Source organism: Silurus aristotelis (genome assembly GCF_946808225.1).
Source record: "Silurus aristotelis genome assembly, chromosome: 26".
In the NCBI taxonomy this organism is placed as follows: Eukaryota; Metazoa; Chordata; class Actinopteri; order Siluriformes; family Siluridae; genus Silurus; species Silurus aristotelis.
This window is the reverse complement of record NC_139599.1, coordinates 4,784,423-4,801,608: the sequence shown is the minus strand read 5'-3', so window position 1 is coordinate 4,801,608 and position 17,186 is coordinate 4,784,423. Positions and strand designations below refer to the sequence as shown.

Genomic DNA, 17,186 nt, shown 5'->3' with positions numbered 1-17,186 from the left:
TAATATTATTTTTAAATTCACTCAAACACCATGTAAAAAATTCTGGGCCGTTTTTTTGGATGTACATATTTTTCTAGTATTGTTCAGATAAAGCTCTATACTGCAAAAAAAAAAAAAAAAAACTCCAATATGCCCCCTGACCTTTGATTTCCGACTGGGATCCCGGCTCTTCAATCTTTTGGTGGTAGGGAAGCTGTACTCGATGTCCCCTTCCTTAAAGTCGTAAGGATCTTCACCGGATTCCCCAAGCCCTTCAACTCCCGGCTGCTGCAGAAATCCCAGAGTGCTCATATGCTCCTGAAGCCTCTCTTCTGAGATCTTAAACCTCTTGTGCGTCTGTGCAAAAAAACTGGGGGGACGATGACAAAGATAAGATATACATTTTTCCCTGCAGCAGATCTAAACACTAAAACATGCTTGAGTGTTATGTGTAGGTATATATACCTCTTCAAGGCAGTTCCTTCACCCTCAGTTTTAATTTCCACCATATCGTAGGGCAATTCTGGTGGCTTGTACTCAGTTTTGTCTACCCTGGGAGTCCTGTAACTCTTCCACCAGCCCCCACTGGCTTCTCTGGGCAGTAGAGAGGCTGTATACAGAGCAGTGTCACTCATTTCTGGGGCTGTAAGCACAGGAGTCCCCTCTAGGCAATGCGAAACATCCATGGGCACCTCCAGAACCTCAGGGTCCTGCACCCTAGGGTGTGGGCTTAGTGTAGGTGGTAGTGGTGATACTGGAGAATGAAGTAGAGACTCAGGCCCTTTTCTGCCAGTAAACATGGGCTTAGGATACTTGCAGCCAGGCAAGGTATCCAGAGAAGTGTCCAAGGCTGCGAGTACCAGTTGAGCTCCAGGAGGTGCGTCCTGCTCCGGGCATGGCTGCTGGTCTAAAGAAAGGCGGTGGTGGAAGGGGGTGATGGCTGCCCGTTTGGCCACTTTGTCAGACTTGTCTGCTTTGTCTGCAGTCTTGTTTTTCGGTGTTGAAGGTGGCGGTAAAGAGGAGGATAAAGAAGAAGAGCTGGAAGAGGATGAGGGGTTTGTACTGGGCTGGGAATTAGCCGAAAAACCATTTGCTTGCTGCTGCTGCTTCGACTGTGGCCTTAACCTTCAAGAGGAAAAAAAAAAAGATAAACTTTCACCTTGGTGCGAATCTACACCAAGAATTAGACGTATCATATTAAAAGATAAAAATACTAATCTCTTTATTAATACACTTGCAGAAACATTGGCTTTATTGGAAGAATTTAGAAGGCAAGCTACAAAAGGCATTGGACAAAACTTCACCATATAAAACACTGGCACAAAGAAAGTGCTGACCAAAAACCAAACCTATGGGCCGTACAATCAAACATTCAGGTAAATCCGGTGTACATATGGTGATATAAGTTATTATGAGCACTTAATTTTGAAAACTCTATTGATATTATTATTATTATTATAACTAGTAAAAATGTTCAACATAAAAGAACGTCCAAGATCCTCTACAATAGCTTTTGTCCCCAATGTCTCAGCGCTTGTTAAACATTATAGGAACGGACCCCTTGCAGTTCTTCATCAAATATCAATTATGAAGGGGCTGATGATATATAATAAATCTGTCAGCCAGTTAATTTGTCATCATCTATACTGCAATTTAGAGTAGTCAATCCAAGAAGGAATCTCTCACCACTTATGAAGTGCAATATATCAGAAACTGGTGTCGATCCAATTTTTAACAGCGTGAGGAGGAAGACCACCAAGCAGGTGAGAAAGAAAAACGCTCACCTGTTACAGCTGCATGGGGCTCTCTCCCCTGGGTCAGTGAAGTCCCACACTGCCACCTCGCTTGTCACTTCCTTTTTTGGCACCATGCCGTTCGACAGATTGCATCTGTGTCAAAGAAAGAAGAAAGACGTGCTCTGGTGTATATTTATAAAGCATTATATAAATCATTCAAGCAACACTTTGCATGAAAGATGCTCCCTTACGTACACACAGTAAATGAAACGCAGTCCTTCAGCTTGCTACGTTCTTGGACACGTTGACTGGGATTTGTCACTGTGTACTCGCCTTGTTTGCTAACCAATAAGCAGGGATTTCTCTAATCCTGGCGTATTTTATACCTTGTTCAGGCACAGTCTAAAAGTGATTTTATGCTGCTAGAGAAAATGATACAGCTGCATTACACTCAGCATAACCTGTCTGAATATCTCTGTCTATTTCTTGCCTTATAGTACCAGTTTTCTTCAGACTGTAGGGAAATCATGAAGGACATAAATTGTAAAATTCACTAAATATACAAAAATTTGTAGAAACCTGCCTCTGAAAGCTCATGTCTGCTTAATGAACAAAATTTCCACTAAATTTTGGAGATTTGTCATTCAACCACAAGGGTGTTGAGAGCTCTATAGCAGTCCACTCAAGATCTTCCATCAACCCATGTAAACCAAATATTCTTAGAGCTGGCTGTGTGCACAGGAACATTCTGGAAGAGGTCTTCTAGTTCTTCTAGTGCATCCAAACACATCCTATACAATTGTGTGCGTCAAGGTTTATGGTAACAGTTGATAACAGTATGGTAACAGTTATGGCTGGAAGTCAGGTGTCCCAATACTTTTGTTTCAACAGTGTACTGCTAAAAGTGCTCATGTTGATTTCCTTTGACACAAAGTAGGTTCTTAGTGAAAATATACACAAAGCATGAATTTTTATAACCTATTTATCTCTATTAAGGTGCTTGGGACAATATCCATTGTTAAAAGAGCTACACAAATTGAACTGAATTGATTGAATTGGAGGCATTGGGGGTTTTGGTCCGTCTTAAAGTTGACGAATTTTATATTATGCGAATGTGTTTTATTCACAAATACATACGAGTGTAAAAAACAACAAAAAAAAAAAACGAACCTAAGACTTTTAAATAGTCGTATTCGATTGGCGGAAAAATGCTTCGAATTAGCATAATCACTTTTTCCGTCTTCTTTTTTTCTTCTCGTTCCTGTGTTTTGTCTTGCCCTTTTGCCTTTCCATTGTCACTCTTTCATTCTAACAATATATCGTTGTTATATTCTTATATGTTTGCTGTGTGTCAACTGTATATTGATCGATTTTGTTATTTTGGTTGTGTTACTGAAAAAAAATAAATCACTAAATCTATCATTTAAAAAAAAAGAAAAATGATCAAATCTAGCAAATTAGTAAAAGACAAAGTAAAAAAAAACAAGAAACATAGGTCCTCTAGGGTTTTAATAAGCTTCATTTGGCTTACTGTCATCTGTTAATAGAAACAGATACTGCCAATGTTACTAATACTGGAACTTGGCCTCATTTTCTTTCTGCATTTCGATTTCAAAAAGGCAGAGTTGACTCTCGGAGTTGCTTTTATGTGGCCAAGGTGAAAAAAAAAAAAAAAAAAGAAGACAACATGCTCGACTAGACATACTTGTGCTGTAATTGGTTCATGTAACATTCCTTCCATGCTTGGTGGACCATCTGATTGCTCAGCTTTTTCTCCGAATGCTTCGGGCTGTGGGTGACTCCGCTCTCTTGACTGCTCACGCTGGAGACTGCGGTCTGAAAGCCGCTGTCACCTAGAAATGTACGAACACATAACATCGCGTCTGATTCGACATTCACGGTTTGTTTGGTCTCAGGCTTGACGGCTGCTTCACTTACGCTCCTCCTGCTAAAAGCAAATCAATCCAACAACAGTATCTGTAACGGTATCTCGAGCTTATCGTGGACCTTTAGGTGCTAAACATACTAATGCTACAAAACGACAACCATCAAGATTACAGTTCGGGAGTTTAGGCGTACCCTTCAAGGCTGGAACGAGATCAGTATCGTATAATTAGCATTTTGGGGATTATAAATTATGGAGATCAGCATGTATGTACGGTATTACAGTATGAGGATCAGACGCACTGGAATCTGTGGAGTTCCTAATGGCTTTTAGTAGGTAATAATGTGGGCCAGTGGGTCGTTATTGGAGCCATTAACAGAAAGTGCACACTAAGCAGGTTTACATTCAGGCTGCAGAGGTGAAAGGTAATGAGGCTGGGACAAGAGGAAATGCCCTCGTTACGTGTGGATCTATGGGCGAATGTAAAGAGCTGATCATGGACTTCGGCCCAGCTAATGATTAGTCCATCAGAAGAGGAACGCTCAAGCATGTTAACTAATTCAGTGTTATGAGTTTTTTGTTGAAACCCTCTTCAGCTCTTACATCATATAAACACAAAAGCTGTGCGATTCGCAAATAAGCAGTAGCGCTGAAGCGTTTTCTTCATCTCATACCGCGAAGAACTGCATTTTTTTAATCATCGTTCATTAAAAAATGATTTTGCTTTTCATCCATTTTTTAGTTGCGTTTGCAGAACATATAAGCCAAAAGTTTGTGGACACCCGACAATGAGATGCATATATATATATTTTTTAGACCATCCCATTCCACGTTTAGTTCCTGATTGTTGTTATGATATCCTCCGCTCTTCTGGGAAGACGTTCCACTAGATTTTAAAGTGGAGATTTTTGCTCATTCAGTTATAAGGGCTTTAGTAAAGTCGGGTCCATCCGAACTCGTCCTGTATAATCGTGCGCCTCCGAATTTGTGGTAACCGTTTAGAAAAAAAAGCTCGGAAAGTCAGGTGTCCCAATGCTTTTGGCCATATAGCGAATATGGAACAAGTCGGCACGTTTTTCGGCTTTACAGCTTTATCTCTGACTCCATAAAAAATAAACATCTCATCCTAAAAAAAACCCTAATTTAGTTCATATAAAAAAGCGATAACACAATAGAACATGTGCATTAAAATAGACCTTGCAGCACCTTACACTTTGACATTAATGCACAGTAATAGTTAATAGTTGATGAGACTCAATACAATAATTAATAGTTGATTAACCATAACTGTAGTTGATTAGATACAAATTATACACTGTTTTTTTTTTGGTTTTTTTTCATTTTTTGTTTAGATTTTTTTAATCTGCTTTTCATTTTACCTTCATTTTTTTTTCTCCTATAAATCCTGATACATATTGTGTACCACCAAATGAAATGTCTGATGATGGTTAAAGTATGTAAGATATTTTAAGATATCTTTTTAAGATCTTTTTATGATCTGTTTTATCAGCCACCCTTTTTTGAAAAGCCAAAAACAAACAAATAATAATAAAAAAAAAACCAGACAATTTTTTTATATGCATCTGATTGTGAGTCTTACCGGAGCAGGGCTGCTCTGGGGACGTGGGAGGGGTGAGGGGAATGCCGCAGTTTGATGAGTCTCTAGTGCCACTTTGAGCTCCATGGGCAGGAGGAGGCTGTTCTACAGGCAGATCAGCTTGGGCAATGAGCACAAAGGCTGCTGGGTAGATCATCCTCACACCACCTAAAAGAGAGAGAGAGAGAGGGAGAGAGAGGGAGAGAGAGGGAGAGAGAGAGAGAGAGAGAGAGAGAGAGTTTGAGTGAATCTATCCTAAAACTTTAAATGCTGCTAATGTGCATTAGAGTAATTCCTGTCAATGTTATAAATTTGTCCTTATCTCACTTAAAAAGGTCAAACGAAACGGCACCCACGCAAGATTAAAAACCTGTCCTGATAAATACAGGAACAGCTGCTCGCTTAGAATGAGCAATTCAAGGACACTTGGCCTCTGATTTATAAAAGGTTTGCATAAGAACCTGAATAAAACGCACAAAAAAAGTCATTTAATAACAGGTTCTACAGAAGACCTCTTTCACACAAGCAGAATTGTGACCTTTGGTTATTAAATGGATATGTAATTTGGGAAGTTTCTTCAGAAGAGGCTTTGACGATATCAATATATTTCATTTAGCTACAATCATGTGATTTTCTGCAAACTCAAGGTCACTTAAGGAGATTAAGGAGATTTAAAGGGCAAGCATTCACTTTAAAAAAAAAAAAAAATTATCATATTTCTTTAAAAAACTTATTTATTTGATTACTGATACTTGATATTATTGATACTTGATTTTTTAGCACAGCTGAGTTGGATTTACGTTACATAATCACCATTGCTCATTGAGTGATACCAGTCTGCCCTCCCCTCCCCTCCCCTCCCCTGTGTGTCCCAGTGCTGAGTCAGTGCCAATAATTATCCAGCTGGAACGCTCAGTTCAGGCTGACAGCTCTACCATCCGTCTTCAGTCTTTTTGCACCTAAAAGCTCTTTTTCTAATCAATTCGACAGGCTTTTCAGAGACCTTTTTTTTCTTCGTCTTCCTTGATCACATGCCTCTGCCTGGACAGAGTGAAGAATTTGTCTTGGTCGAGCCACTTACCCACAATGACCTCCATAGCGACATGGCTGTGGGGGTCGTAGCTGAGGTCGCTGTTCTGCTCGCCCCTGCTGTGTTTCAGAGCCATGGGGTAGAAGTAGCTCCACTCTTCCATCAGCTTGCGTACTGCCGGATCGCTCATCTTGAACACCTGACCCGTCAGAGTTCCGCCCAATCCGTACGGACTCAGGATCACTGAGAGAAAGAGACAAAGACAGAAAAAACTGATAAGTGCATACATTTAAATGGCAGGTTCATGATTACAGGTCATACGGACACAGTAGGGGCTGTCTTATATATATATATATATATATATATATATATATATATATATATATATATATATATATATATATATATATATATATGTCCAGCTTCAAGAATTTCTCTTAAAAGCAAAAAACCCTGACAGGAATGAGGACATTTGATATAGTATGCTGAAATAAGTAGAACAGTTAAGTAGATCATATCTTTGGAAAATTAAATATTGAATGTAAAACACACACACACACACACACACACACACACACACACACACACACACACACACACACACGTGCATGCGTGCACTTACATACACATCTGTATTACCCAAATGAATAGGGTCTAACCTATGTAATCTTTTTAATAACATTTTTTTATTACTTTGATTTTACTCAAATTTTACCTAAAAATTTGAATTTTTTTTTTTTTTTAAGTGTGTTAATTTGATTCCTTTCTTTTTTTTATCACAAATGTTAATAATAATAAACTGTTACTAAAAAAAGGATCTCCATTTTTCGGCTGCTCCCATTAGGGGTCGCCACAGCGGATCATCCGTCTCCATACCCCTCTGTCCTCTACATCTGCCTCTTTCAAACCAATGAGCATGTCTTCCCTCACCACATCCCTAAACCTCCTCATTGGTATTCTTCTTTTCCTCCTTCCTTGCAGCTCCATCCTCAGCATTCTCCTACTGATATACCCCATGTCCCTCCTCTGCACATGTCCAAACCATCTCAATCTCACCTCCCTCACCTTGTCTCCAAAACGTCCTACATGCGCTGTCCCTCTAATAAATTCATTTCTAATCCTGTCCATTGTCCCAATGAAAATCTCAGCATCTTCAGCTCGGCTACCTCCAGCTCCACCTCCTGTCTTTTACTTAATGCCACTGTCACTAAACCTTACAACATCTCAGGTCTCACCACAGTCCTATAAACTTTCCCTTTCACTCTCACAGATACTCATCTATCACAAATCACTCCTGCTATCACTTTTCTCCACCCACTCCACCCTGCCTGCACTCTTTTCCTCACTTCTCTAACACACTCTCCATTACTTTGCACTGTTGACCCCAGGTACCTGAACTCCTCCACCTTCTCAAACTCTTCACCCTGCAACCGCACCACTCCACTGCCCTCCCTCTCATTCACACACATGTACTCTGTCTTACTCCTACTGACTTTTATTCCCCTTCTCTCCAGCATCTACCTCCACCTCTCCAGACTCTTCTCAACCTGCTCACTACTCTCACCACAAATCACAATATCATCCCTAAACATCATAGTCCACGGAGACTCCTGTCTGACCTCGTCCGTCAACCTGTCCATCACCACTGCAAACAGGAAAGGGCTTAGAGCTGATCCTTGATGCAGTCCCACCACCACCTTCAACCAGTCTGCCTTCCTTACTGCACACTTCACTGCTCTCATACATGTCCTGCACCACCCTCACATACTTCTCTGACACACCTGACTTCCTCATACAATACCACAACTCCTCTCTTGGCACCCTGTCCTACGCTTTCTCTGAATCCACAAGCACACAATGCAACTCCTTCTGACCTTCTCTATACTTCTCCATCAAAATTCTCAAAGCAAATAATGCGTCTGTGCTGCTCTTCCTCAGCATGAAACCATACTGCTGCTCACAGATGGTCACCTCTTCTCTCGGCCTGGCTTCCACTACTCTTTTCATAACTTCATTGTGTGACTGATCATATATTATAATTATATGGCTGGTAATAAGCACTTTTACAGAAGTCACACCTTTCACAGCACTCTTTGTCTCCATGTTTGTGTTTCATGTTGGGTGTTGTTTTTCCTCAGGCTCCAGTTTCTTTCGCAGGTTATGTTTGCTATGTTCATGTTTTATTGTTACTTAGTGTTTTCTTGCACCTGCTTCCTGCTCTTATGACATTTTTGATTAAAAAATTAGGTTCCTGATGTAAGCAGATTGTCCAATTAATTTGTAATATCCACAGTCCTTTACTATAAATAGCTTGAATTTTTGAGTATAAATTGCTTTTTCAGCTATAGCAGAGGTTAGAGTTTTTCTAATAAATAAGAAATATCCTCCACAATCCATTACCATAAAATGACAAAATGATAAATTTATGAATGAACAATGTCAGATTTATATTTTTAGTAGTGGCTGTAGTTATTTTTTTTATTGTATCCATTCACAACCAAAACATGAATTTCATGGTGAAATACTGTACTGTGGTAAACTTCCAAACAGTGCCGTCTGCCTCAATATAACTCAAGGTCAGAATCGTGTGTAGCTGAGACACACCTCTGTTCTCGGCAATGTCAACCCCCAGGTACGTACGTTTCTTGATAGGTACGTCCGTAATTATGTCTGAGATCTAAATACTGGAATAAGCAATTGCTTATTCCAGTATTTAGATGTCAGACATAATTACCATAAACCATAAACTTGTATATAGCTTTAGAGAAGTGGTAAAAAACAAAGCTTGTGTATGTCTCACCCTGTATGGGACTGCTGGAGGTCTGGGCCAGGCGCACATGCTCCTCGGTGATGTGGTAGACAGGCTGGTGCTGTGAGATCTCCACGCTGGTGCACACGTTACTCTCACCATGCAGGAAGAAGGAGAAGGAGCAAGAGAGGTGCTCACTGCTGCTGGGGAGACACAGAGAAATAAGAGTATGTGGTTTCATGCGCTCAACATCATGCACACATGTGTCCAGAAGAGGGCGATAAGCACAAAGTCAACTGAAGTGCGTTTTTATTTTTTTTTGTTTTTTTTGTTGAGTTTTTTTTTTTCAAGCACACCAAGAACAACAGAACATTGGAGACATAACAGCAGGCTGATTCAGCACACACCCGCAATCTCTTTCTCTATCACACACACAAACACAGTACACACACATTAAAATCCACATTTTAATTTATATCTATGCTGAGCCTAATTGGAATAATACAAAGAAATACTAGACCTATCCTTTCTATTTCATTTCTCACGTACCAGTCCAAGTCTGTGCTAGAACCATATGAGGATCTATTTATGGATACACCGAGTGCCAGTGGGAGAATCTCATGTTGGAGCATTAGACAGGCGGAATGCACATGCCCGTAACCAATATTCACATTGGTCCACATTGCAGAATTATACAGTATAACACCTAATACATAACCTTGTGCACTGCATCAAATGCGATGTTCCAATCTCTGTTCGGTGATAAACTGCTCTAAAGCCATCTTTCGATTTCTGAAATTACACTACGATGCAATGCCATCAATCTAATAGATGTGTAGTACATCGTTTATAAGCAACATTATGCGTTCTATACATTATGTTCTTATTTATAGTCAACAAAGGAGCTCATCCAACAAGCTAAACTCGCTTAAATAATTTGGCTAACAAATAGAAGTATCCCCAATTTGAATGCTAATAATAATAACTAGAATGAGACAATTCCTGAAGAAAAATCTGAGTGGCGCTGGAAGGTGCAGAACTCGGCAACGTGCATGCTCTGTTCTTAGTATAAGCCGCTGGACGTGCTCGTCCTCGGCATGTCGAGTTTCCTGATACGTCACATGCCTAGGTATTGCCGTCGGTTTTTGAGGGGGCGTTGCCAGAGACGTCACCTGTCTTTACCCCTTGTCTCGCGATTACGTGTATGTCGTAGGTTCACACCCACGTGACATCAAACGGTGTCAGCATGGCACACCATGCATAAATATAACATGCTAACCTTCCTTACGTGTTTTGGCTAACAATGTTAGGAGTATCACACATTTTCCCAGTGTCCTGGTAAATCTAACATTTATAGCACATGATCTCACTGTAAAACCTACAGGCCAGAATCAATCATTACTACTGTTTGGGTCTTGGGTCATGTTTTTCTGCTAAGTAGACGAAGTCAGGTCATTATCAAGATTCTGTTCTATAAAAGCTATGTGAAGACTCAAACAAAAATTCGAAACCTTAAACAAATCAACCTCTCCAATCGCTCTTATAGCTAGTTGCATGGCACATGTAATAGAAGTTGTCCTGTCTGGAGAAAACGGATATCTTACCTTTTTTTCTCTTGTTAACCAGCCCAGCTACATTCAATGTTTTACACTAAGAATGTTTTAGCCTCTTATGCAGAAGCATCTGTGCTCAAACTGAGGTTTTTCCACTATGGTCTGTTAGTGTAAGCCGAGTGAGCAAATGGAAATGGACAAGGTTTTATCAAATTCACTTAAACAGCATTGCTTGACATTTTCACCGTATTTGAACAGGATTACAGCACTTCTGAGTAAGTTCTCTTAATAATCTAGTGTTATCTTGTAGCAATTCCTCATGTCAGATAAACAAAAAAGCCTTAATAAGGAAACTGAGACGTTCCCTCTCATGGGCGAATTAAAAAGAAAAGGACTTGTGTAAAAACAGTATAGGAACATTTTTGTCAACTCGTGCCAGAATAAACATAAACAGATAAAGGCTATGACAATTACTTGATGTGGTGTAAAGTCAAACCCCTTTGCTGCTATTGAAAAATCATCAACTTCGGAGGCAAAAAAGCATCACACCACTATTTCATGTCGAGGTGTTCAAGGGACTGTTTGTTAATTCCTCTCCCACTCACTCCCAAGGGAATTCTGATCGATTCCACCTGCTCCCACAGGCAATCTTTACCAATCCTGCCTGCTCCCACAGGCTCTGTTGACCAATCCCACCTGCTCCTGCAGGTATTCGACCAATTTTACCCTCTTTCACAGACATGTTTGACAAATTTTGCCTGTACTTGTGGACACTCTTGCCCAGTTCTGCCTGCACCCCATAGACACTCTTGACTAGTTTTTTCCCCACTCCTGCAGACACTACTGCACACTCCTGCCAGCTTCCACACTCTTGACCAAACCTGTCTGCTCCAGTAGGCACTCCCTCCCGCAAGACTCTTATCCAATTCTGAATTGTCCCACGGGTATTCTCGACCAACTCTGCCTGCTCACACAGATTCTCTTGACCAATACCACCCGCTTCCAGGCAATCTTCACCAAGATCACCTGCTCCTGTAGACATACTTGACCAATCCCACCTGCCCTGCAAACTCTCTTATCCAAGCCCATTCACTCCCGATGGCATCTTAACCAATTTGACCTGCTCCTGCAGGTACTCGTGTCCAATCCCACCGACTCCTACAGGCAATCTTAACCAACCCCACATACTCCACCCAGTCTTTTAGGCAGTCTTGTCAGTTTCCATTCACTCCTTCAGGCAATCTTAACCAATCTCATGTAATCCTGGAGTCACTTTAACCAATCCCACCTGTTCCTGCAGACTCTCTCTCTCTCGACCAGTCTCTCTCGACCAGTCCCAATCATTGCCACATACACCCTTGACCAATCCTGACTGCTAACACTCTTGACCACACTCCGACAGCCACATAACCAATTCCACCCCAACAGTTGTGAACAGGAAGCAGTATATGCATTTATATCTGCTGACAATATTTTATTATGAGATTACTGGTTCTATTTTTCAGAATATAAACAAACTTGTCATTTAATAGAATTGACAGTAATTGAATTCAATAAACATGTCATGCAGTACCACAGACTTTTCTCTTACAATTTTTCCAATAAATGAAGTCCCATGTAAGGATCAGTATATACTTTTTTTTTTAAATCAGGGCAAGTTTCCAGTTTGGACCCTTTCTTGCTTTTGAATGTACAGCTAAAAAAACATTCAGAAACAGGAAAAAAAACATTGTGTACATTATGACTCCATGCCTAATACAAATCCCATCATGCATGAATGGACTCGTACTGGGCACAATTTTATACTACACCCTAGAATCAATCAGAAATGGCACAGCTGGAGATGCCAGGAAATGACTGTGCCATTTACCATCCACAGCAATTTGTGTGTGAGAGAGAAAGAGAGAGAGAGAGAGTGAGTGTTGCATGTCACTTAAAGCTTAGGTACACGTCAAGTCACGAATTGCTGATCTACTTTTGCAAAAAATTGTGAAATAAAAAAAAAAAAAAAATTAAGACTGGAAAAATTTAAAGAGAGCTTCTGTTGATTATACAGAAGGAGGAGGTGGTAGCTGAGATAAAATCACAGCCACTCCAAGCTGCCTTTTCTGGGCCCCTGAACAAGGCCCTTAACCTTTTAGCTGCGTAGTTGTATGAATAAAATAAAAAATGTAAGTTGCTTTGGAGAAGGGCTTCTGCCGAACGCCGTAAACGTAACAAAGCTAACTTCTTATGCCGAAGCCGAGCAAGTCACATGCAATATAAATCAAAATGAAATACGGTCTAAACTAAAATTAAATCTTGACAGTGCACACCTACACGCAATTCGCTGACTCAACACTGCATGAGCATTTCATTCATTACACCAGGTAAATGCGTTGGATTTGAGCAAAACATCATCTAAACTCGGAGGCCATCCTGTACACACCAGCTAGGCTTTTGCTTTAAAATTCAGACACTAATCAATACGCTTCAACTAAGTCGCCTACTGGGATGAAACAGCAGTAGGGATCGCGTCCAAGGTGTAGTCTATTACTTGCCATATAATGTGTCCGAAATATAATCTTATCTACTGTGTGCTTTTACAGTCATACAGGCATTAAAAAGAAAGGAAGTGTTCGAGGCAGCGAGCTGTCCAAAGCCGTAATAATCTTTATGACCCTGTCTCGTGTCTCATGTCTGATGCCTCGTCTCAAAGGTGTAGCGCTGAACACAAAATGCAGGCATGTGCACCTGTGATTTAAGAGATACACACTTTTTCTTCCTAATGATTTTGTATTTTTCTAGTAGCAAAATAAATGTAGATATTTTGGGGAAAAATGACGAATTCCGGTCGGTCCTCCATTAGTCCCGCCCACTTTAAACCGACCAAACAAAAATGGCAAATAAAAAAAAAAAAAGAAAGAAAAAGATGAACTTTGTTCCTTTTTTGCAGTCAAACAAAATACATTCCTGAGGTAACTGATAGCAAAAAAAAAAAAAAAAAACATTCAGAACTTTTTCTTCATTTTCTCCGATTAGGTGGGTTTAATATCTTTCGATATAGTTTTTTTTTAAATGTAGAAAATGAAATATACTGGTTATAGTATTGAATTTGACCTCAATTTGAACTCAAATCCAGCTTATTTGATTTAAAAAAACATTTCTAGTTTACCCTCTTTTTAACTGTTAAACATTTTTTTGTAGACACAAAATAAAAGTAAAAAAAAAAAAGGAATACTATAGAAATCTCGTCCGGTGTTTATACGTGTACAGTAATATGAGATTTCTCCCACATTGCCCACTTCCTTATGATAAACAGACTGTACTGTATAACTTTTATTTATACCTCGATTTAAAGTAGAACACCCTGACTTAGATGACAGATCGTTGTAATATCTTTCGCAAAAACATGCTGATTGAACATTTACGCACAACGAGGTCCCAAATTGGGGCGAAGAAATTAATAACAAAGCAATTTTACTGAGGCGATTATCTCCGCCATCGTTCCTCGCCTCCAATCAATCCAGCACCAAGTTAAAATAGATAAAAGATAAGTATGAGATAATGACAATATTTATAAGATACAAGTGATTAGAGATAATGCCTGTGTGTGTGTGTGTGTATGTGTGTGTGTGTGTGTGTGTGTGTGTGTGTGTGTGTTTGTTTGCTAGTCAATAAAACAACGGCAAAAATAAATCTGCTTACAGCAGCACACATATCAATTAGCTGCCTGTTTAGATTAAATACAGAGAGCTTTTGAATAAAACACACATATTTGCTTCTTTCCCAAACTGTTACCACAAATTTGAAAACACACAACTGTATAGAATTTCTTTGGGTGCGATCACATGAAATTTTCCCTTCAATTGAATTAGGAGACCCAAACCTGTTCCAGCATGACAATGCCCCTGTGCAACGTCAGCTCACATGGAGTGGTGTGAAATATCTCCTGCTATAGAGCTCCAACCTCAACCTTATTGAACACCTCTGGGCATGCAGACTGCACCCCAGGGCTCCTCACATGAGATCAGAACCTGGCTTTACTTATGACCTTGTGGCTAAATGAGCACGAATCTCCATAAGCACACTCCAAAATCTAGTAGAACATCTTCCTAGATAAGTGTAAAATATGATAACAGCAAATTGGGACTTAATGTAAAATGGGATGTTTAAAAATGATATACAGTGGAACCTCGGGATACGAAAGTCCCCGAATACGTATAATTCAGAATATACAAAACTCATTCGGCAAAATTTGGTTTACGCATAAAAATCTGTTACGAATCATTAGAAATTCGCAGCCGAAATTTTGAGGGGACGTTGGTTCTTCCGTCACGCAACCCGCACACTTTCCCGCCTCAGAAAGTTTAGTTGGCGTCTTAAATTCATTGTGATAGCACTGTATTAGCACTGTTTTTCGCTGTGTCTTTGTTTCGTTAATACTACAGTACAGTAATCATTAATGAAAAGTATCATATACACTATTATATTGTAGTGGAAATTCTCCTTCCAAGCAACAAGTTCTTCTCCGACGAACGGCATCTCCATCACGCCAGCACTCGCTCTTCTAAAAGGTGAAGTTCCAAGTAACGATACTGTTTTCCTGTTTTAGATGTTAAGGCACCATTATTAAATGCTAAATACTAAATAATATTAGTCCGTATTGGTTGTATATGAATTTTTATATGAATATTTGGGGCCGTTCGAAACACATTACTTTCCATTATTCCTTATGGGGAAATTTGTTTCGGTATACGAAGTTTTCAGGGTGCAAATTTAATTCAAAACCTGAGGTACCACTGTATATGTTTTGGATATATGATATGCATCAATGTTCTGTACTTTGGAATATATATATATATATATATACATATATTGTCATGCGTTAACTCGTTATTAATTGTAACTTAATTACACATTTGTATCTGTTCTAAATGTACCTTAAATAAATACTTTTCAAGTGTTTAACTCCAATCAACATTGGCTTTTTTCCTTTTTTTTTTTCACAAAAAAGAACATATAAATACCAGGTTTTCATTACTTCACTTTCTTTCCACTGAGTCAGTTGCCCAAATAGATAAACCTTTTTACATTTTCAGATGACAGCGCAGCTCGTAAAAATACTCTTGTAAATGTTTGAAAGTAATTATGGTGTTCTAAATGACGTAAATCATCAGGACACAGAACGAAACTTTTGCTATGTTTCCACACGGACGGTTTTAATTGCCGGATGTGCTCATCATGGCGGATTTTGGTGCTTAATTTGCGACTTGACGCATCAGTAAAACAAATGTGTAGTGATTAAAAATAATTTTTCGGTGAAGTTTATTTTTTATATCTAAGTAAAGGAAAGGAGGTCATGTTGCAGTGAAAGTCTCATTTTTGCCTGTTTTATATTTGTGGTAAAAATTGTCAAACAGAAATTTGCCTTATGCATTATTAACGCGTTAGTTTGGACAGCACTAATACAGTGAGGAAAATAAGTATTTGAACACCCTGCTATTTTGCAAGTTCTCCCACTTAGAAATCATGGAGGGGTCTGAAATTGTCATCGTAGGTGCATGTCCACTGTGAGAGACATAATCTAAAAAGAAAAATCCAGAAAACACAATGTATGATTTTTTAACTATTTATTTGTATGATACAGCTGCAAATAAGTATTTAAACACCTTAGAAAGTCAATGTTAATATTTGGTACAGTAGCCTTTGTTTGCAATTACAGAGGTCAAACGTTTCCTGTAGTTTTTCACCAGGTTTGCACACACTGCAGGAGGGATTTTGTCCCACTCCTCCACACAGATCTTCTCTAGATCAGTCAGGTTTCTGGCCTGTCGCTGAAAAACACGGAGTATGAGCTCCCTCCAAAGATTCTCTATTGGGTTTATGTCTGGAGACTGGCTAGGCCATGCCAGAACCTTGATATGCTTCTTACAGAGCCACTCCTTGGTTATCCTGGCTGTGTGCTTCGGGTCATTGTCATGTTGGAAGACCCAGCCTCGACCCATCTTCAATGCTCTAACTGAGGGAAGGAGGTTGTTCCCCAAAATCTCGCAATACATGGCCCCGGTCATCCTCTCCTTAATACAGTGCAGTCGCCCTGTCCCATGTGCAGAAAAACACCCCCAAAGCATGATGCTACCACCCCCATGCTTCACAGTAGGGATAGTGTTCTTGGGATGGTACTCAGCATTCTTCTTCCTCCAAACACGTTTAGTGGAATTATGACCCAAAAGTTCTATTTTGGTCTCATCTGAACACATGACTTTCTCCCATGACTTCTCTGAATCATCCAAATGGTCATTGGCAAACTTAAGACGTGCCTGACATGTGCTGGTTTAAGCAGGGGAACCTTCCGTGCCATGCATGATTTTAAACCATGACGTCTTAGTGTATTACCAACAGTAACCTTGGAAACGGTGGTCCCAGCTCTTTTCAGGTCATTGACCAGCTCCTCCCCTGTAGTTCTGGGCTGATTTCTCACCTTCCTTAGGATCATTAAGACCCCACGAGGTGAGATCTTGCATGGAGCCCCAGTCCGAGGGAGATTAACAGTCATGTTTAGCTTCTGCAATTTTCTAATGATTGCTTCAACAGTGGACCTTTTTTCACCAAGCTGCTTGGCAATTTCCCCGTAGCCCTTTCCAGCCTTGTGGAGGTGTACAATTTTGTTTCTAG

The 17,186-nt window shown here is 39.8% G+C and overlaps 1 protein-coding gene across 2 annotated transcripts in view; it reads right to left on the bottom strand.

The window, feature by feature from the left end:
* LOC310720699 (mediator of RNA polymerase II transcription subunit 13-like) overlaps positions 1-17,186 on the bottom strand; it is a 102,093-nt gene that overhangs the window by 14,180 nt on the left and 70,727 nt on the right. For both annotated transcript variants that reach the window (XM_083531561.1, XM_083531560.1), the window contains exons 5-11: positions 9,028-9,176; positions 6,279-6,470; positions 5,201-5,365; positions 3,421-3,568; positions 1,764-1,868; positions 445-1,104; positions 142-349 (exon numbers count right to left, since the gene is read on the bottom strand). In XM_083531561.1, coding sequence (XP_083387687.1) covers positions 142-349; positions 445-1,104; positions 1,764-1,868; positions 3,421-3,568; positions 5,201-5,365; positions 6,279-6,470; positions 9,028-9,176 — 1,627 coding nt within the window. The remainder of the gene's footprint in view (positions 1-141; positions 350-444; positions 1,105-1,763; positions 1,869-3,420; positions 3,569-5,200; positions 5,366-6,278; positions 6,471-9,027; positions 9,177-17,186) is intronic.